The 22,444-nt window shown below is 42.7% G+C and overlaps 1 protein-coding gene and 1 long non-coding RNA gene across 3 annotated transcripts; one reads left to right on the top strand and one right to left on the bottom strand.

The window, feature by feature from the left end:
* Positions 1-507: 507 nt before the first annotated feature.
* EDARADD (EDAR associated via death domain) lies at positions 508-21,353 on the bottom strand. Of its 2 annotated transcripts, none has more exons than XM_081856393.1 (7): positions 20,814-21,353; positions 15,754-15,966; positions 12,504-12,565; positions 10,884-10,923; positions 8,099-8,187; positions 3,250-3,298; positions 508-2,009 (listed from the first exon to the last, which is right to left on the bottom strand). In XM_081856393.1, exons 2-7 carry the CDS (start codon positions 15,785-15,787, stop codon positions 1,633-1,635), a joined length of 651 nt encoding a protein of 216 aa, XP_081712519.1. In that variant the 5' UTR covers positions 15,788-15,966; positions 20,814-21,353; the 3' UTR covers positions 508-1,632. The 2 variants fall into 2 exon arrangements, with proteins under 2 accessions (XP_081712519.1, XP_081712520.1); XM_081856394.1 differs by having other exon boundaries at positions 12,504-12,562.
* LOC309338889 lies at positions 15,843-18,635 on the top strand. The gene is made up of 2 exons (XR_014155089.1): positions 15,843-15,972; positions 16,830-18,635. It is a non-coding gene; the product is annotated as an uncharacterized lncRNA (long non-coding RNA).
* Positions 21,354-22,444: the final 1,091 nt, after the last annotated feature.

Below are 22,444 nucleotides of genomic sequence, written 5' to 3'. Positions count from 1 at the left end.
AAGTTAATTTCTAAAACTATTTCTTTCAATAGTTTACTAATAGATCTCTCATAATTGTTATGATAATATTGTAGAGATAAATCCTTTGTAACAGCCTCTAATACTAGTTCTCAAACTGTCTCTGAAAACATGTTGGAACAAATCTACTAACCACAGGGAATCAGCAATTCCAATTAATGGAATCACTCCAAAAATATTTCAATATATTGCCACATTTGAGATTTAACCACTTTAATTCAAAGAAGCTAAAAGATCTAAAACTACAGAGACACTACAGTGAACGTGAATAATCTGAAACAAGCTAGAGCTACTGGCTCTTGACAATTCTCTGTGAACTAAATACTGTATGCAATTTATTTTACTTGCAATACAGGATTGCACACCCTAAAGGTGTTGCTTTATTTAAACACAAATTTATATAATGACTATGTTGTTTATAATACTTGCCCAAAATTAATTTATTAAAGCAGAGTATCTAAACAGCACACGATTCCAAATACAAAGCTGTTCCAAACATAAAATGTTCAGAGTTTATTTTCGTTATGCAGGTTAGAACTTGAAAGATCTGGATGACATCTAATACTCAAGAATACAGATGGGGGGCGGGGAAGAGAAACCAACCTTAAGTCAAGGGAATGCAATTGCTGATCATAGCTTTCAGAAGCAACAGCAAAGGGAAGCTGCCACAATTTTCTGTGTCACCCACTCATGGTCCAGGACCTTTAACTGTAGCAGTAAAACTGAATCTGTATTGACACAAACATAAGGCAAAGAGGACTACATACTCCCACTGTCAGCTCCAGGTTTTGGGAGACCTTCAGCTAGATGCCTTCAGGTACTCCAGTTCAAGTAGTCCCATGTCCTTCTTATTACTGTTGACATTGCCCATCCATTTGTCCTGTCCTTTGGGCCTAATCCACACCCTAAGGAGAGGGTGCGGCGATTAGAGAGTGCTGGTCCATTTCTTCCTTGCTCCTTTCACTGCCAGCTCACTCAGGGCTGCTAGATGGGTAGCGGCAGGATGAGGGGGCTCTGGAGGTTGTCAGGGCCCAAGGAAGCCAACCTTGGGTGCCCCTAGACTGCTTTCTTCAGAAGCACATGCCTTATTTCTGTACAGTTCACATATATCTTTAGAAGTACAAAAATATATCCCCACAGGAATTAGCGGGCTAGGTTAAATAAATGAAGATATTCCAGTGGTCTGCTTTCTTCTCTCTATGGGTGAGGCAACTATAGTGGGGTGGAACAGGCCCCAGCAGTACCGGTATGGGCCCTTTAAAGAGGAGTCCAGACCCTTTTCCTTCTTCACTTTCATTATTCTCTCCGTGAAAATGGGAATTAATTATAGTTCAGTTTGTTTGAAGGAAGTAACTGTGCAGTCAGCCCAAATAGTGTATTGTGGTTGTCATTCTTCTTTTGCTGCATTGAACTGGTGCATATTTAAAGATCACCTGTGTTGATGCAAAGGCTAGGTACACAGATACAGTAAACATTTTATGTTGCAAAAATGAATGTGGTTCCTTTCACTAACAAAGGAAAGCTACACATGCACACTTAGCAAACTGAACAGAGTTATGTTACTCTCTCAATTTTCCACCATAGAAGTAATGTGGACTGGACATTTTCTTTCATTTAGTAGTTGTTCTGGTAGGTTCCATGCCGTCTCTTTGGCCATTCTTTTTCCACCCACTTCAGCAGCATTTTCTCAATATCAACTCTTTGATATAATTTACAGAGATCAATCAGCTGCTCCACAGTTCTGTCACTATTCCGTAGCAAAAACTCCAAGGTGGGGCTCTGTTGTTTCTGCTCCAGGAAACACAATTCATCGTAGGTCATTCCCCATTTGCTTGCAAAGTTTCTCCAGTTTTTCACGGTAGGGTGGGCGGGATCCAACTTTATCCTCATCATATACAGCAAGTCCTCATCATTGAGCAGGTCACTGATGGTTGGCTGGCGAGACAAACATAAGGAGCAGGTGCCATTTTCTGTACATGACTTCTTCAGAGCTAGAAGTACAATTATATTGGAGTTATTCCTTAGCTTTGTGGCACATAAAACTCAATGGCCTCATTCAGCTGTACTGATCAATGAATTGTAGTTTATCAAACTGGGAATGAGCCATTTACCTATGTGCTCCCTCCTTCCCCTCTCCCCTCCACTGTGTGGATTCAACAAAACTTTATTGGTTTCTTAAGTCAAAGTTTCATGACACCAGAGCCAGGAAACTGAGATTTAAGAGTTCCCTTCAAGATATAGAGCTGCATTCTATATATAAAGCCAAGGCTTATCAAACCCATCTGAATTGGGCCAATACTTGCCATTCTGAAAAATAATATGCTTCACAAACTAGGGTTGCCATATCTTGAAGAGCAAAAAAGGGCGCCCCGCTCACCCCTTTCCCCAGCTCAGGCTAGCAGTGGCTGCGGTGTGCAGAGCAGCCCGAGCCACCCAAGCCCTCAAAACCCAGACATTTCCTTTAAAATGTAAAAATCTGCCCGGATGGGCATGTTGGCCCCCCAAAAGAGGACATGTCCGGGGTTTCCCAGACATACGGGAACCCTACACAAACTGTTTCTGAAATAAATGAGCATATCTATGGTTTTCTTATGCACTACACAGAGAACATAGCAAGCAAATGGACACAGAAAGCGGCCATCTATTGAGATCATTAACCCATCGAGATTGGCATTGTCCATTCTCAATGATAGTGGCTTCCCAAAATCTCAGACTACTTCTGTGAGATCTTATTAACTGGAGATGGCAAAGGCATCATGTGTGCAACCCATGTGCTCTACTGCTGAGCTCTGACTACCTAAATCCAACAGAGCTGATTATGCTACCATGCTACCACGATACCTGATGAAGTGGCCTGGACATGCTGCTAATAAAAGTTGTATCAGAATGGGTTAACCTTCCAACTTCCCCAGTAAAAACAAACAAACACAGGAGCAGGGGCCTCATGCAAGTTATCTGGACAAACAAGTTCAATATTAATTTTAATTTTCTGCATGTCTCCACCTTACAGGATCACTTTTAAAAGACACCTTGAGAAACCACTAAACATTTTGTTAAAGTCTGATCTAAGAAACTATGCTATAATAGAGCACAGTTGTGTAAGATAAAATTGTTTGGTTTGGGGGTTGTTGCTTTTTACAATCAATGTAATAAAGATAATTCCCTTTGTTTGCTGGCAGTTCTAAATTCAATGCAGGCACTAAGTTCATTTGGCTAGGGGCACTGCATTACCTGTAGGTGATTCACCAGTACTACTTTGGCTGTCATCATCTTCTTCTGGCTGCAAAAAAAGTAATGTTGATTTAAAGTCTTGTTCCAGGGAAAGAACTTTAATTTATCAACCTATGAGGCCTGAATCTAGAGAAATACGTAAGTAGCTATTGCTTTAGGGCGGGGGAAAGATGAGCGGGTGAGATTAACCATTTTATGCAAGTTACAGATAGGTAGCCGTGTTGGTCTGCCATAGTCAAAACAAAACAAATTCCTTCCAGTAGCACCTTAAAGACCAACTAAGTCAGTTCTTGGTATGAGCTTTCGTGTGCATGCACACTTCTTCAGAAGTGTGAAGTGTTATCTGAAGTGTTATCTGAAGAAGTGTGCATGCACACGAAAGCTCATACCAAGAACTGACTTAGTTGGTCTTTAAGGTGCTACTGGAAGGAATTTGTTTCATTTTATGCAAGGCTTTAAATGATTTGGACAAACATTTCTTAGCTGTAAAGGTAGGGCAAGAAGGACCCTGGTGATGGCAACAGATCAGCAGCAATTGCTTTTACTATTACGAAAAGGCTATAAACCCAGATGAAGCACACCCTTTCCCTGTTTATTTTAAGTTTTAAAGATTAGAGCAATGAGGGGCTTTCCCTTGAGATATCTTCAGGAAAATACAGTTGCCTTTTGTATAGCTTCATTCACCCAAGAGTATCACAAAACACTCTGGATCAGATCGTAAGTTGTGCATGCAAATACAGGTAAACTATGTAGTTATATAAGACACTGTAACCAGACACCTTGCCCACCTACGCTTAACTGCATCAGTAAATCCATTCCAAATAAGCTACATAGATAATGTATGTGCTACGGCCATGGCAACTATGCACACAATGCCTAATCTGTCTTCTGGGGATAATCAGAATCCGCAGAAGGGGCAGGCAGAATCCAACACATCTTTATCTCAGTTGAAAGTCAGTGTTCCCTGCACCATTCTCTCTGGTGAAATGTTACATGCTAATGAGAGAGTTGTAGTCATAATCAATGGGCTTCTCCCTCACTGGATTTCTCTTTTCCAGGACTAAATAACTTTTATTTATATTGTCAGATTTGCATAAACCCTAGACACCAGTCAACTAAGGATTTCTCACTGAAATTCTTAGAAATGTTGCTCAGCTGATATCTGTATCCCAGGGCTGGGGCAGGGCAGGGGGGAAATTTACTACAGTCGTAACTCGGAAGTCAAACGGAATACATTCCAGAAGTCCGTTCAACTTCCAAAATGTTCGGAAACCAAGCCGTGGCTGTCGATTGGCTGCAGGAAGCTCATTCAGCCAATTGGAAGCCATAGAAGCCATGTTGATCATCTGGGTTCCAAAGAATGTTTGCAAACCAGAACACTCACTTCCGGGTTTGTGGCGTTCGGGAGCTAAAACGTTCAACTCGCAAGGCGTTTGGGATTCAAAGTATGACTGTACTGCCATTACTTTGGTTTTTCCCAGCTCTCCTAAAGTTTTGGCATAGAACTGTAGAGCTGGAAGGGACCACGAGGGTCATCTAGTCTAAGCACCTGCAATGCAGGAATATTTCCCCCCAAATGGAACTCAAACCCATGATTAAGAGTCCCATGCTTTACCAGCTGAGCTATTAAGAGCTATTTAAAACGAAAAAAGCAAGACAGGATAGGATAGTGTGTGTTGCTTCTGGTTGCTGAGACTCTGGTGGACTTTCTCCAGAACAGAGATAGCAGGAACTGAGGGAAACATGAACAGCACTGTAACTTTGTAGGGAGAAATACTGGCAATAGATTTAATGGGATGGACAGAGAGAAAAGACAATGCCATGTGTTAAAAGAGCCAGAACTCAGTGGAGAGTCAGCACTGCAATGTAAGTCCTTCTATTTCCAATGTTCAGGCATGAGTGCTACTGCTCATTGTACCCAAAATGGCAGCACCCATGCACAAAAGGGAGGTATCAGCAGACTTGGGGAAACTCCTGATGTTTGCAGAAGCACTAAAAGTATTTAGGAAGAATCCTAAGTAGGGGACCCTGCCCCACCACCCCAAAACAGCCCAATGGGAACTCAGCATGCCTGGTAGTCACAGAATGCTAACTGACCATTGTAGGTAGGAGAATGGAATAGAATATCCTGGAGGCAGGGCATGGCTGACTGGGAACAGTAACCCCGCAACAGTTTGCTGCTGGTTCCAGTTGTAGTCTAGAATGCTGTCTGGAACATTAAAGAGGATTGTGTCCTGAGGATTGTCTGATAATCCCAGAGGCCTGGAGGCATGCCCTACAGCCATCGGTTCTTTACTAAGGACATAAGGACCACCCTGCTGGATCAGAACAAGGATCCATCTAGTCCAGCAGTATGTTTTCCAACATCAGTCAGATGCCTTTGGAAAGAGCTAGGCACTAAATATCAAGTATCTCCCACTGTGACCAAGGAAGGCAACTGGATATCAATCCTGTAGCAGATGAATAAATCCAAGATGAGCATAGTGGGATGTAATCCTCTGTTTTCCAAAGTCAAGTGCATCATTGGCTCATTCTGTTCAACCCTGCTGAAAACTATGGCACCCCAAATTAACCTCTTCGTGTTCAAATGGAATTGACCTACCAGAGTCTTTGAATCATATCAACAAAAACACTGTATAGGAAGAATGAAGCTAAAGCTGGATAAAATTAGTATACTGTGTGCCAGATTGGCATTTCAGAGCAAACTGCAAAAAAACAGGATAAAATATCACTTTGTGTGGATTTATATTAAAACACCCAATTTTGTATAATATCTAAGAATTCTCGCTAAACCCAAGGTGGCCCCCCCTTTTTAGAAAAATGTGCAACAAGACAACAATATGAGATCCTCCCACTACAGTGTGTGTCTGCCATACATATACAGCCCCCTGTCCTTTGTGGTAGTTTAGCTTTGTGTCTTGTGAGCCAGACAAGCAGGCTGCAGTTCAATGCCAGAGTGGTAGGTAGGAGCTCAGCTGTTCCTGTCAAGGCATGCCACAAACTCCACCAATTCAATAAAAGATTAATTCACATGCAATTACTTCTAAAACAACTTCAAATACAGTTGTGTCCATTTTGGTGCATGTTAGTCAGTATATGTTTATACTGTAAGAGAAGTAACCAGCTATTAAAACATTGCCATTTAACAAGATCATTTTTATTGCCTATTAATAAATTGCAAGACCAGACAGAACTACAAATTTGCCTTCCATGAGTTGGAAGATGAGAAAAACCAGTACACCCTAAAGGCAAAATGTAGCTTCTGCAAATACACTGAAACATTTGTAAAGGGAAATCAGTTTCACTGCTTTAAAACACACACACACATACACACATACACACTTCAACTGAAGTCAGAAGCCAGTTTAATATTATGTGTTGTTTTGATGAAGACCTTTTGTTCCCTAAGGGTACAATCCTGTACTCAAGTTCAGCCAGCTGAGGGGCTATAGGATTTGGTGGAAGCACTACTGCATTGAAGAACCTGAGACACACCATTAGCACAAAAAGTACACCAGTGAAACCACACCGAATATGCTAATAGAACATTCTACTGGTGAAAGTACAGGAGCAAAACAGCCAAAATGGGATGTAGTCATGGGGGTGGGGCACAGAGGAGGAGCACACCTGCACCAAATCCTCCAAACCACGACCACATCCCACGGAGAGACCACTTCACACCAGTCCCAAACCTAACACCAAAAAATGGCCTCTGGTTTACTTCCATGAGAAGTGGGTAAGGTTATGCATTAATGAGTGCCTCACCCACACTGCCATAACAGAGCTAAGAATAGGGTGTGACCCAGGACCTAATTGGACCAGTAGCTAGACCTCAGCATGTAGGTTTCATAGTGACATCTAGTGATGCTTTTCTTTGAAGCCTTGATGGCCAGGACTTCAAAGCAAACTGGGGTTTTCAAACAGCCACTTGCAAACATCTTCTCATGAAGATGTTTACAAAGGAGCTTTCAGACCCCCTTTCCCTCATGCATTTCTTCTTCAAATGAGGGGATTGAAGGCATGCTCCCCTCTGCCCATTAGCTAAATAATTGGTGGGAGCACACCTCGTCTGATCAAAGGAACAACTGGAAACTTTACGCTTATTGTTCCTTTGAAGACCCACTATTAACCAGCCCATACTTGACATCATATAGGTAAGGCAAAGATAAAGGACGCCTGGACGGTTAAGTCCAGTCAAAGGCGACTATGGGGTGTGGGCTCATCTTACTTTTCAGGCCAAGGAAGCTGGCATTTGTCCACAGACAGCTTTCCGGGCCATGTTGCCAGCATGACTTCTGGTGCAACGGGACACTGTGACAGAAGCCAGAGCATACAGAAATGCTGCTTACCTTCCCATCACAGTGGTACTTATTTATCTACTAGCACTGGTATGTTTTCGGACTGCTAGGCTGGCAGAAGCTGGGACAGAGTCTGTCAGGGGTGGGGCAGATGGGCATGGCTTCCTGAAAACGGCCTTGTGGGCCAAATGGGCAGGCCTGGAGGACCATGTTTGGTCCACAGGCCAGGAGTTCCCTACCCCTGCTACAGAGCCTCAAACAGTGTGGGAGTTTCTTTGAGAACTGCTTGCCGCCATATGATCCTGATCACCTGTTAAGATCTTAACTGGAGACCCAAGGTGCCCATGCTTCAAATATGAGATGGGTGTTGACCTGGGATTGTCTGGGGGTTGAGGGCTTTTCCATGGCTTTGTGTCATCTCTTTCCCCTTTTTATCTTTTGAACACCAGACTAAAACAAGACTTCTGTTGAACTAGTAGTAAGCTGTTGGGACACAATAAATGTTAATTAAGCTTTATGTATCAGTGAAACATGCTAGTTTAACAGCTTACCTGTTGTATGAGACCCGAATCAGATGTCAGGCTCCTAATGTTAACAGATGCTATTTCTAGCGTCACTTTTTCTGTTTGGTATTCATCGTCTAAAAAGGCAAATTCTGAAGTGTTAGTCACATTCAGCTCTCACCATCTTTGCTTACTAAAATTCAGCTAGATTATGACGACAATTTATATATCAGGGCAAGAAGCCAGCCGTGCAGTTCCACGCATACTAGCAAAACCAGCAATGGCTTGCCAAGAGCTCTACATATTGCAAAAGAGGCAATTTATACCAGGGGGCACAATATCCGGTTCACTGGCTTGCCAGAACATGGAAGCCATGGATTAACAACAACAACAACAACATCCCACTCTGTGCATGTGCATTATGAGTGAAGACTCACCACCATTCGTTATGCTAAACACCTCTCCCAAAACATCTGTCTTACTCTTATTGCATTTAAAGTTGCATTTAAATACCCAGTCCCATTTGATTTGCAAGAAAATGCTCTGTCAATCTTGTCCAACTTTACACAGGATTTGGCAGGGAACTGGACTTTGTACTATTAATGCACAACTCCAGTCTTGTCTACTCAATTTTAAAATGCTGGGCTTGACGCAATGAGAGACGGAGGAGAAACAGAAGGCACAGGCCACAACTGCGACAGAATAATAAAATGTTCTATGGTGTTGCTGAGACATAGCACTCATTCTGCAGCAATTAATCCAATGGGCCAGCTAACAGGCACTTTAAACTATGTAAATCACAGCTGCCAGGGAGCAGGATTGTGCCTCTGCAGGTGGGCAGTTTAACTACCAACAGAAGCTTTCTTCTCAATTTAAACAGGAGCATGGTGGAGACATTTTTTGGTCTGCACCACTGCATGTCCTGCTGTGGCCACAATCCTGCTCCCCATGCAGGATTGTGAAAACAAGCGTTTTCATTGAATTCATGTACCTAATGTTACACATAGTTTAATGTTACAGCAAAAGTGACACCAATGTTGCAATTCTAATCACATTTAATAGGAAGTAATGAAGCTCTTTTGGCATGCATTTAGAATGTGTCAAACCCACCTTTCAGGGCATAACCCTTCCAAGACAGTTTACATGGATTTTCTAAAACAAAATCACATAAAACAAAATTTCCAAACAACCCTCTAATTAATGATAACTTTTATTGGATATCAAATTAAACATTCTTGAATGAGGTCTCTTGACGCCCCAGGCTGTCTGGAGTGGTGGGAGGCCTGGTTGGGACTTGCCTGTATTGTAAGCTGTTAATGGTGCTGTTCCCACCACAGTTCCAGACTCTCTACTGCTCAGTGGGATTCACCTCTGAATACTTAAGACATGCTTAAGCCTAAACTGTCTATTGCCCTTAAAATATAATGCTGCTCCCTTCTGCTGGTGATGGGGAGAGGGCAAAAATTGATGTATGTGTGTTGCAAAAGGCAAACAGGAGCAAGCCATGCATGCATTTTATTTCTTAAAAAAGATGTTCACAACTTCTGGTGGCACAGAAGAAGGCTGGGGTCGCTGGAGTGAAGAACAGGAGAAAAGTCAGGGCTGGGCATCTAGCAGCAGAGTGACTGGCGGAAAGGTGCAGCCGGAGATCATAATAGGAATAACACACTTTACACAGAGACACACTTTATGCACAAACACGCAAGAGTTTAGGTGGTGCATTGGCAGTGGGGGAGAGCATGGTGAGAAGCTGGGGGGGGGGAAACAGAGGGATTAGAGCAGGGGTAGGCAACCTAACGCCCGGGGGCCGGATGTGGCCCAATCACCTTCTCAATCTGGCCTGTGGACAGTCCAGGAATCAGTGTGTTTTCACATGAGTAGAATGTGTCCTTTTATTTAAAATGCATCTCTGGGTTATTTGTGGGGCCTGCCTAGTGTTTTTACATGAGCAGAATGTGTGCTTTTATTTAAAATTTCTGGGTTATTTTGGGGCATAGGAATTCGTACATTCCCCCCCCCCAAAAAAATATAGTCCGGCCCATCACATGGTCTGAGGGACGGTGGACAAGCCCACGGCTGAAAAAGGTTGCTGACCCCTGGATTAGAGGGTGGAAGGGAAAGAAGGGAGGCTAGGAGAGGGGGAGAAAGAGCTGAAGGGCTGGGAGAGCAATAAATAGCGAGCATAGAGTGGGAGGTGGAAGGAAAGCAAGGGTAGCAATGGGGATGGGGCAGAAATAGCAAGGCTATGGGATAGAGAGAGATATTTTAGGTGCTGCAAGAAAGGAAGCCATCTTTCTCCCAAGTGCAGCAAACAAGAAGAGAGGTCATTCCCTGGTCCATGGTCCCCCAAGGCAACATGCCTGCTCCTTCTGCTGCTTTCGTCCAAAAGTGATGTGTTGTCTAAGCTCCTCTCAAACATTCCCAGCTCTATTGGGGATGGAAGCTGGGACCTTCTGCATTCAAAGCAGATGCTCCACTGCTGAGCTACAGTCCATTCCTCTGTGTGAAGGCACTTTCGCACACAGATTGAGGGACTGCCAATTTCACTTCCAGCAATATCCCCATAGATTGCCCTGAGTCCCACTCCCAAGTAGCATCTTGGGCAGGACTGCAATGAGAAGGGATAACCTGAATAACCCCATGTGATGTTCCATGTGTGGTCACTTGGTATTCAGACAGTAATTAAGTGTTTTAAAAACAAACTTCTGCATTGGCTATAGAAACATTTCAATGTATATTTTCCACATCAAGTGACAACCACACTTATTTTGCATAGTTTAGGAAAGTTTTAGATAATTACAAATATATAGCTACTACAATTTTCTGCACTTACCTTTTGGTAGTGCTGTATCTTGAACAGGGTACTTGTTTGTCTGTTCAAAAGATGGGGAGACAAAATATACCATCAAATATATTTTGACAAACTTAATTGTTGTCGCCTTGTAAAACTGTCTTTTTCCATTCCTCTATATCAGGCCCTAGGGATGTGGGTGGCGCTGTGGGTTAAACCACAGAGCCTAGGACTTGCCGATCAGAAGGTTGGCGGTTTGAATCCCCATGACAGGGTGAGTTCCCGTTGCTCTGTCCCAGCTCCTGCCAACTGAGCAGTTCGAAAGCACGTCAAAGTGCTAGTAGATAAATAGGTACCGCTCTGGCGGGAAGGCAAACGGCGTTTCTGTGCGCTGCTCTGGTTCACCAGAAGCGGCTTAGTCCTGCTGGCCACATGACCTGGAAGCTGTACGCCGGTTTCCTCGGCCAATAAAGCGAGATGAGCGCTGCAAGCCCAGAGTCGGTCACAACTAGACCTAATGGTCAGGGGTCCCTTTACCCTTTACCTTTATATCAGGCCTACCAAAATGAACAGAGTGTGAACTGCCATGTATGGCAGCTTGCTAGGTAACTCCACAATCCTCCTGTTTCTGTAGTCCCAGACAGGAAGGAACACAGAAGAAACAAACAGAGTTTTGTTAAACCCTTTAGTGGGCTTCAGAAGCTAGGAAGCTGTCTTACACCAAGTCAGACAATTGGTCCATCCAGCTCAGTATTGTCTACACAGACTGGCAGTGGCTCTCCAGGGTTTTAGACAAAAGGGGGCTTGGCTTGGACCTTCTGAATGCAAGGCAGATGCTCTATCATTGACCTACCACTCTTTTCCCCATGGTGGTGGTCTGAAAGCTTCAATAACAGATATAGAAATTGCAGAATCACAGATGTCATGGAGCTGCCACTGAAAACAGCATCCCTCTCTCTTTTGATACTTGTAATGCAATTTGCCCCATACCTTGGCTTAACTATTCTAAGTGTTTCCCTCCCTGTCCCATTTCACATAATATGAGAAGGTATCATACATAGGCAGGTAATAGACTTAGCTGAATTATGCATTGTGGTGGGAGAAGGGAGGATCTCAGTGGCCTGGTTCACATGTCACAGTAAGCCAAACCATGGCTTCTGAGAACCATGTGAATGTGTAGGTTCCCCAAACCCAGGAATAAGGTTCAAGTCTGTCCTCCTTAATCATGACCGGTAACCGTAGATCAGACCTCAGTTATGGTTCAAGGTTTAAGAGGAGAGACCTTAAGCACAGTATCAGGTCCAGATTACACACCTTGGCTTAGCTGCCATGCTTCACTGTGCTGAAAGTGGGTATGAGCAGCAACTTCAAACTTCCAGATCCAACAACGTTCCCATGGTCCCAGTAAGTCATAATATGTGAACTGGGCTTATGTGTGGTGGTTGGTTTTGGTGGCAGCTCCCTATATTTTAGAATGTCTGGTTCTATTCTGAATTCATCCATTGCATAGTTGGCACAGAAACATTTCACCAAATGTCCTACAATACCAGAGATTTATGAACCTGTTGTGTCAGCATTAAAAACTATAAAATGGTAACCAACATGTACAATAATTGAATTAACGGTTACATTTCATTACAATACATTCAGGAAATTACATACTTCTTCTGAGGATAAAGTGCTAGGGTCTGTATCTTCTACTGGCTCTTTCATTGCCTGATCTGCTGGAAACAAATAAAGGAAAGTTTTAATTTGTGTTTCTCAACATCTCCAGTCTACTTTAATTGCCTCCATTGTAGATATAGGCAAGTGTTAGTTTGTAACACAAAGAAATGTTTCACATTCTGGTTTTAAAATTGTTATTCTAGCAGAATAAATAATCATAAAATCATATGCACTTACATTTTCCTATAACTTTAATGAAAAATTATCATCTGCCACAAGCAGTTTTTGCCAAGAGTAACACAAGTGCATTTTAGATAGAATAAACCTATTCTGATAAACCATGTTTACCATGTTTGTCAGATGAGAAAGATGACATGTGCCTGCACACTTCCTCTTTGCACATCCCGTTCTCTTCTATTTTTTTAAAACCACAGTTTCCTGTGACATCTGAACTGCCAAACTTAGTTTATGATATTTCTTATATCGTTTTGAATCATCTATGTATTTTTTGTGTTGTCATTTTTATTTATCAGCTAAGCAATCTTATATTCTAGTTAAACCAAGAGTGTGAACAAGCCACTGCTATACCATGAATAGGGCCAGGGCGCAGCCGGAAGGGAACAACAGACCACATTCTATCTAGGGTAGTTCCAGACCACAGGCTGAATTTCCAAACAAATAGGTCATTGGCAACAGTTTAAAAAACAACAACAAAACATCATATTCCCCCCAGAAAGTGTAAATCTGGATTAAATGGGGAGGGGGAATATGGGCTGCAATTTTAATCACAATATGTGAATACTGCAAAATACCTGCATGCATGAGGAGCACCAATCTCACTTGCCACTATCAGAAAAGCTGCAGCTCAAACGGAGGGGCAAAAAAAAAAGAGTATGGAGGGGTGGCTGGAAAGAAAGTCTCCCCCCTCCCAGTTCCTGGCCATCAAATTTCTTGGACCTGTCACTTTCTCTCAACCTGCCTCAAAGGATTGTTATGATGACAAAAGATTATATGTACTGTACTTTCCTGTGAGGACTGTACTTTGTGCCTTGTTTGCTATTTAAATTGGATCCAAGACCAGACCTACCGGTAAGTGCCAAGGGAAGTAAGGAAGAGTCAGGTATTGCTTTGGCAAACAGCCCAATCCTGTGCATATGAACTTCATATGAAGTCCCCTGAGGTTTGAGATGTCTTATTCCTGAATAGACTATTTGGAACACCAGAATCTGTAGAAGTGGATTTCTGCTGTATGTTGCGATTTAGTTTCTGTTCATTAGTAACAACCCTTTGTACTGTATAACCGTTTTGAAGTTGAAGCAACTGAGAGCTTGGATCAAAGAAATTCCATGCTCATCATCCTATCAAACTAATTATAAAGTTCTGAAAGCCAGCCTGAAAAGGATAAGCAAGAATAGATAAGTATCACTCAAAGCTAGAAGTACTGGATACTTTTCCAGTCCTCAGTTCACCTCTAATTTCCTGGTGCACTACCAAGCTTAAATATGGCTCCAGCTCAGCAGTATCAAAACAAGCAGCGGAGCAAGAACTATCTTTAGATACTTTCAGATGAGGTTCTCAAACAGGGGAAGAAACATCCAGGAGGTGGGCTGTTCTGAATGGTGGGGTTGCACTCCTGGAAGAAGCAGGTTTTTGTAGCTTGCGTGTGGCTTTAGTAGCTTGGAGTACTCAGGCCCTATTTCCAGCTCTGCTTGGTTCCCCAGCTTCTGGCCTCTTCTGGACACAGATGACTAGGCCACAGTACTCCATGCTCTGTTAACTTCTAGACTGGATTACTGCAATGCAATCTATGTGGGGCTGCCCTTGAGGAGACTCCAAAACTTCAGCTAGTCAGATTATTATTGGCTGTGGTTTCTATTCAAACTCATATAAGCCCTGTTCTAAAATAGCTGCGTTGGTTGCCAGTCTGTTTACAGAATTAATGAAAGGTGCCCTAAACAAGTTAGGCCCTAGATATCTGACAGACTGCTCTTCCGTACAAACCCTTTTGAGTGTTTGGATCAGAGCCCTCTTGGTAGCTTCACTGCCCTTAATGTTTTTTGTTGTTTGTTTGTTTGTTTTTGTGGGGCAGGTATCTGCAGTAGCCCTTAAATTGTAGATTTCCCACCGCAGAGCATGCCTCTGGCACCTTCTGAAGAGATTTTGGCAAATGCTGGACACACATCTTTTAGGCCTTATGTTGTCCAACAGCATACAGTGGTACCTCAGGTTAAGTACTTAATTCATCCGGAGGTCCGTACTTAACCTGAAACTGTTCTTAACCTGAAGCACCACTTTAGCTAATGGGGCCTCCCACTGCGCCGCCGGAGCACAATTTCTGTTCTTATCCTGAAGCAAAGTTCTTAACCTGAAGCACTATTTCCAGGTTAGCGGAGTCTGTAACCTGAAGCGTATGTAACCTGAGGTACCACTGTATTCTTAAAATAAAGTTCCCCGTTAAAAAAAAAGTGTGTGTGTGTGTGTGTGTGTGTGTGTGTGTGCTGGTCACTTGTGCCTCAAGTGTGTGACCTGTACAACTGCATTCTCTTTCTCACTTAACTTGAAAAGCGTTTATAAACTAAATTACGCTCAGGACAGGTAGAAATTTGTTCTTGCTGAAGGATATAGGGAGCAATTCTCAAAAGTTACAGGATAAGGCAACTTTTAGCAACAATTTTGTGCACTTCAGAGGGATGCTGCAGGGCTTAATTTCGTTCGTGCATGAGTGAATGATTCATCAAGTCCTTTGAGGGTGAGGTGCTACAGAAAGGGCTTTTTAAGAATCGCTCCCGGTGCACGAAAAGTACAGGCGGAAGGAAAGCCTCGGACACACGCTCTCTTTCTCTCCACGCAGCACTGTGCGTGCAGTGATTTTCTGCAATGGGTTTGCGGGAGTCGGGGCTACCAAGACCCAGCATCGCGCCTGCCGGCGATCTGCGGCATGAATAAGACCAAGGTGAGGCCAGAGGCGCAGAAGGGCTCGAGCTATGGCTGCCTCCGCCTCTCGCCTCTGAGCTGCAAGCGGAGTGGCTTCGCAGCGGGGCGAGGGGAGGAGGATCAGTGTCCACCCAGCGAGTCCGCCCTCCGGCCCGCCCCAGCGGCCACTCCAGGATCCCGCCTCCCTTCCCCTGCCCAGCCCAGCCCCACTTCTCGGCGGCAGAGCCCGCAGGCTCCCGGCCACAAAAGACGCCCAGCCCCTCGCCTTTCCCACCAGACGCAGCAGGCAGATCCCAAAGCAGGCGCCCTTTACCTTCGGGCAGAGGAGGGTCCCCGGGAGAAGCCATTGGGGAAGGGGAGGGAGAAGCTCCAGGGGAACGTGGGCCCTTGCGACCGGGCAACCCCCTCGATCCAGGCTCTCCCGCGGTGCTTCCTTCCCCACTTCCTGGTCTGGTGTTGATCGAAGCCCTCGCTGGCTTGCTCGCTCTCCCTGCTGTACGCGAGGAGTCTCCGAAGGGAGCGGAAGCTGCAGGTAAAAGCCCAAACTTAGCAGGGGAAGAGCCATGTGCGGGGCGGGGGGAGAGGTGCTCTCCCCACCCCCAAGCTGCACAGTCCTCTCTCCGGATTCACCTTCGTCTGCCTTTTTTTTTTCCTTTTAAAAAGCACCTCCTGGCTAGATGGGGATGCGGATTATAATAATAACTTTGGGGAAAGTGTGTTGTACCTTAAGAACTGAGACGCCTTGGCATCCGCTGAGAGAGGCAGCGGGAGGAGTCATCAATTAACTTTAAATCTCCGCTTGAGGAAACATGTTGATGCCTTAGTAGTAAACTTTACTTCCATAAACTACTCCGCTAATGAGGAACAACCCCAGATGTGATATCAGTACATAGAAAGGTAGTACCGATTTCCGTAAAGATGGCATCACGTGTTTTTTTATTATTTGAAGCTGGGGGGGGGGGCATCAAAGGGTTCCATAAGCACCCCATTAGGGTACACAAAGACTGACCAACTTGCATTTATTTTTGGCAGAAATCCCATCCTACAAGCACATGAGTGGTCAGATTTTATTTTCAAGTCAGTTATATTAGAAAATGGGTTCTTTAATTCTACTCCAGTGACCTGGGGGCAGTAATTGGAAGGAAACCAAAGTGTACGAGAGTGAGTGTTTTGTAGGCACTGTCACTTTCCTTTTTATGTTACCCAGGATCCTTGCAATGCAAGTCCTGACTTTCTTTCTTGCTACCCCACTCATTGTAATGAAGTGTGATTGTAAAACCCAAGTTCCTATCAGGAGTTTGACACCGAATAGTTGAGGACTGAACTTGAATGTTATGCTTTGAATTTCCCTTCCAGTCCCCCTACCTATTCTTTATTCTTCTCCCTCAGAATTTGCCTTACACTTAGATGGAAATGGAAGATTCTGACTGTCTTTCATAAGATGAAGAGGTTTTCATAAAGAAAAATTTTCCCGTCTTGGGGAGGATAACCTTGATGATACTTTACTAGATTATGATTTTTCAGGCCCTCCTTTGACAACAGGAAAGTTTGAAGAATTGCAAACAAAGGATAGTAGTTTACTGGCCAGCCAGGATGCGGCCCCTGATGTTTAAGCAAAAGCTGAGGAGGCATCAGACCAACTGCTAATGACAGAGTTTGTCCCTCTGACTCCTGTCCCAGGGATTCAGGGAAGTGTTCTACATCACAACTCTCCCATTCACTGTTTATTTACATTGCATTTACATCCCACCTTTTTCCTCCAAGGAGCTTAAGTTACTGTACATGGTGCTGCCTCATTTCACCCCTGCAACAACCCTATGAGGTAGGTTAGGCTGAGAGGCAGTGACAGGCTCAAGGGTACACAATGAGCTTCATGGACAAGCAGGGATTTGAACCCTGGTCTTCCAAATCCTAGTCTGACATTCTAACCACTACACCACATTGCCTCTCCTAATCCCACAGTTGTTAAGTAGAATGATGCTATGATTCCAGTACTGAAGTTCAGTGTTGAAGGCTCAGAAGATAAAGCCAAAAGAGAACTCCCACATCGTTTCAGGGGAGTTTTTAGATTTAGCTCATGCTGAAATGATGACAATATGTTGTTGGCATCCATCTGTCCCAAGAGACAATGGAGTGAGCCTCTGGGGGTCATGTCAAACTGCTGTGTTAGCATCACCAAAGTGTCTTCCCTGGGTTGCAAGCCTTGGCAGTGTTTATGGAAGGTCTTTGGGATAAGACAGGCTTCCTCAGCCTTGGCCCTCCAGATGTTTTGAGACTACAATCCCCATCGTCCCTGACCACTGGTCCTGCTAGCTAGGGATCATGGGAGTTGTAGGCCAAAAACATCTGGAGGGCCAAGGTTGAGGAAGCCTGGGATAAGACCTCCCTCTCGGCCTTGCTGATGTGGTCCAAAGGAAAATGGAGCAATACATTTGGCACTAGCTTGGCTGCAGGAGTTGCTAAAAGGGGGCCTGCAAGGCTCCATCCAACCATATTAGGGACTCCAGATTTGTGTAGGGTTTACTCCTTAGCCTTTTCTTCACCCAAAGATATCCCATACAGACCATATACAAAACCATTAACCTAACATCTACTGATAAAACACATATATTTCTAAGCCCTAACTTGCATCCTCCTAAAACTTCCAGCAATCCAAACTAGTTAAAAGCTTAGTATTTATTTATTTTTTGGCAATATAGCAATCTAATCCAAAATTGCCTTACAGCTAACAAGTGCTTGATAGCTAACAATCCAAGCAGGAATCTATGAAACTGCCTTCTGTAGGCTCTGAGGAGAAGCTGCAGAACATGAATCCAGTGTATAGGATTCAGAATGGTACTAATGGGAAATAAGTTCATGTAAAAATAGGGGAATTTTTTTTAAATTGGAATAGTAAAGTCTGAGCTTCACAAGGGAATAAATAGAATAAACCAAAATTAAAAGGATTTTTGGAAGGAACAAAATGATATAAAAACTGTATATAGTCAAAACCATGCATGCACCAGACGTCTAGACCCCAAAAGACTAGCTCAGAAGAAATTGCTAAAGTAGCTTCTAAAGCTGGAGGAAGGACATGCTCAAAACAAGAAACCCCTTCTCTCCGAGAGAAGGCAAAAAGGCAAGCTGGGCTCCAAAGACCTCAACAAGCAAAAATGTATTAGAAAGCAAAAATAAAATCAAGCAATGTGAGCTCTAGCACTGAGGTAATCTCTTTTTGATCCCTCTGCACCTCTTCATTTTCCTGTCTTCTGATTCCTTCTTTTCTTACTAAAATTCAGTTCTGTATTAGTAAATGACACCAGGAGCAAACTCCTGTAGAACAAGTGTTTTGTTTTTATTTAATTGTTTGGTTGGACTAACATATTCTTGTACCTTACTGGGGTACAAGGAACCTCATGAAGGCCATTCAAAACTGCCAACAAGTCGTCTTCATCCTGGGGCATGATCTCAGCTTGACTAAAGCCTTGCCAGCCTAGTGCTGCTGGCTGTGGGGAGTAGCACACCTTATATCTTCTTTGTGATCTCAGCTTGTCTAAAGCATTGCCAAGCTTTCCATTTCTCATGATCCAGCAGGGTCCAGGCAGACACAGACATTTCTGCCTTTAAAGCAGACGTTCAGGCATGCTTAAACGATGAGCCAGAGTCTTCTTGACCAAGGTTTACTTCAATTCCATTCCACAGCTTCTGAAATTATCGCCTTCACCAGACACGTAGATTGGCCCACCAAACTGAGAAGAGCAACAATATTCAATACATTTGCGGCCTGCATAGATGACCAAGCAACTCTTGGGTTATGTGCTAAAATGATCATCAGTATCTGCCCGTAGGTTTGCAGCCTCTTGGGAGTTGTAGCCCAATAACATCTAGAGGGCCACAGCTTCCCAATTCATTGGTCTAGGCAGATGTTGGGCTGCCTCTTCTAGTTCCCTGTTGCCTTTTGGATACAATTTAGTATCTTGCCTTTGGCATTAAAAAGCTGCTCATGTCTTGGTACTACCACAAACACTAAGATCAACTGTCAGCATCTTATTGCTTGTATCATCCTGTACCAATGGAATGCTCTTGGTGGTTGCCCCATATCTGTAGAACTACTGTTCTGTAGTAGAGATCTGTCAAAACCTGGGCTTTTCTGAATTTTTTCTGGAATAACTATTTTGACTGGTATTCTAGCTGCCAGAGTTAATATAGCAAATGATTAGTTTAATTTACTTTAATAAAAAAATACACCCACTTGAAACAACACAATTTTGTTCTAAGACATGGTGTTTGTATATTTGATTTTTATTACATGTATTTGTTTTATTTTAGAAAAGGTGGGCTAAAAATGAACCAAAATGATCCAGTCAGTGTTAAAAATAAAAAATCCTATTGATTTTAATGGGAGAGTTTAAGCGCATGTTTAAACATTCCCCACTGGAATAACTGATGTAGAACTGCATCACTCTGATCCTCCTCTAATTAAGCAAATTGTTTTTGCTTGTCTTTAACCTTCACTGTAGAGACTTTTACTGTTTGAATGTTCCCAATCCTCTGGCTAGGCATCGTCTGCATAGGATGCATGGTTGGGAGAGCTTTCCTTCTGAAAACTTCTTTCTGTTCACACTTCTTAGGATCCAAGTCACAGACTCCTTCTTCAATGAATGGTCAATCCTGTTTGACTGATGGTGCAACTCTAAGCATGTATACCCAGAAGTTCAATGGGACTTCTTCCCATGAAACTATGGACAGGATTGCAGCCTAAATGAATTTGTTTGAAAGATCAATGTAGAAAAAACCCTTATTGTACAATGAGACCTTTGTATCATTGTCCAATAACATTGTTTGCCCTTGGCCTCAGGGCTTGATGGATGACAAGTAAAAGGAATAAATAAACTACAGATTCCTATCACAAATCCTACTTGATGTTCCCTTAGAACCACCAAGCTGCTCGTTGATCCTTATAATATCCACTTGATGTTTGAAGTACATATCCATAAAACACAGACTTTCATGATCAAATCCTTCAGGGTTTAACCAGAAATAAGTTGGCTCTACATTCAGTTCATTTAGAATGATGACTTGTGCCTACTGAGCTGTGAAAACTTGATTTAGAAAAATCACATGCTAGAGGCCTCTCAGGACTCAACCATTTCTGAATACACATAGGGAATGATGCCATTGGGAATAATTACCCCTCAAAAAATAAAATCTATCTCTGCCCACAAAAACCCAACTTCTGTGAAGCTGTCAGTTGCTCAAGAAATCTTGTATTTCTGGCAGCCCCCGTTTTTAATGTTGGCATTCTGTGTCTTGTGGCTTTCACTACAGCTAATTGTTGATAATGAGTTTATGTTTGAATATGACAATTCTTAGACAATAATGTAATACACCCACCTGTAAGTTTCTATTGACTATCCAGAACAGAAATCTGAGGTATACATTTGACTCCCGAGGTGACCCATCTGCTAAACAGGTATATTTGGAGGGACAGGAAAGAACCTTGAGTAGCTGAAGAGACATGGTAAAACTGTTTAATAAAAATGAGCAAAATAATTAAAGATGAAGGAAACCCCAGTCAGTATGCAGAAGACAAAGCAATTGACAGCAAGAAGAACATAAGAGCCCTGCTGGATCAGATCAAGGCTAACACACAGCCTCTGAACCTGGATTTAGGATATAATTACCTAACTAATAGCAAGTCATAGCCTTAGCCTCCATAAATTTGTTTAATCTGCCTTTTAAAATGGAAATGTGGATGGCAACCACTACAGATTGTGGCACTGAATTTCTGAGAATGTGCTCTGTGAAGAAGTACAGTCTGACGTTCTCTGAAAAATTAATGAACCTTACCTTTAATTCCAGATGCACTAAATACTTACATGAGCATTTTCTCAGGTACCAGTTATGACTGAAATGACATACAGAATCATGTTGATGTGATGCATCACATTTCTTTTTTCCCCATTGTTCATACTAGTTATTAAATGTGGCTTATACACTGGCCACAAATGGCATATTTCAGAAGATACCCCAGTTTCCAGATAGATTCAGTGTACTGTACTTGATAGTCAAACAGTCCTGCATAGTATAAATATACCACAAAACTAATAATAAAGCAATTCCCCCACCTCTGCCTGCCCATAGGTTCCTCTTACAGCTGTTCAGAAAAAGAAACAGTGCCCTCTGGTGATTTCCACCCTAATAATGTTGCTGCCAAATATAAAATGTAAATGGGAACATTTTACTTTGCTCTCAAAATGTCCCTTTCATGATTGACTATTAAAAATAAAATTGATCGAGCCACTATTAAAGCTATGTGATTTTGTTTCTTTTCTATATAGCATTTTGTATTGTTAATAGTTAATACTAGTAAGGGAGGTAATTAAGATAATTAAATGAAAAAGCAAAATTCCAAAGAACTCCTAAACTCCATTATAGCTTTGTGAGAACTCATATTTAAAATGAATGTGGTTTTCTAAAAAACAATAGAGTAAACTCAAATAAAAGTTAAGCCCCATTTGTTCTAATGGGAGAAAGTTAAGCACATGCTTTACTTTCTTACTGAAATGACACCAAAAAATGCAGGTTGCTTTGTTGGTCCACTAGAAAAAGAAATGGAAAGGTTACACCAGATAATATCTTTATTAGGGCCAACTAAAATGTCACTTTAAAGCTTGGTCACTGCAGTGTGACCTTTTAGTTGGATAGTCTACTGTTCCTGACCTCAGTAAAAGTTTTAAAATGGTTACTTTGGCTAGTTTGTGCCTACTGTGGAAAGGAAAAGGAGTATTGTAGGACTAAAAAAACATTTTCAAACATAGCATATATTGGCAGCCACAAATCCGCCCTACGTTTCAAAACACCAAACTGGCAAAAATGCATGTAATTTTCAGCTCCAAGTCATCTATATAGATCACAGTGACTATAAAAGCTGCCTCAAAAATAGCATTCAAAATATTAACTGTCACTTGCTACTATGTTAATTAACAAGTCAACAAAACCAGCAATTAGAGGGCAGAACTCTA

The sequence above is a fragment of the Podarcis erhardii genome (genome assembly GCF_964252035.2).
Source record: "Podarcis erhardii genome assembly, chromosome: 3".
In the NCBI taxonomy this organism is placed as follows: Eukaryota; Metazoa; Chordata; class Lepidosauria; order Squamata; family Lacertidae; genus Podarcis; species Podarcis erhardii.
This window is presented reverse-complemented; position numbering and strand designations above follow the sequence as displayed.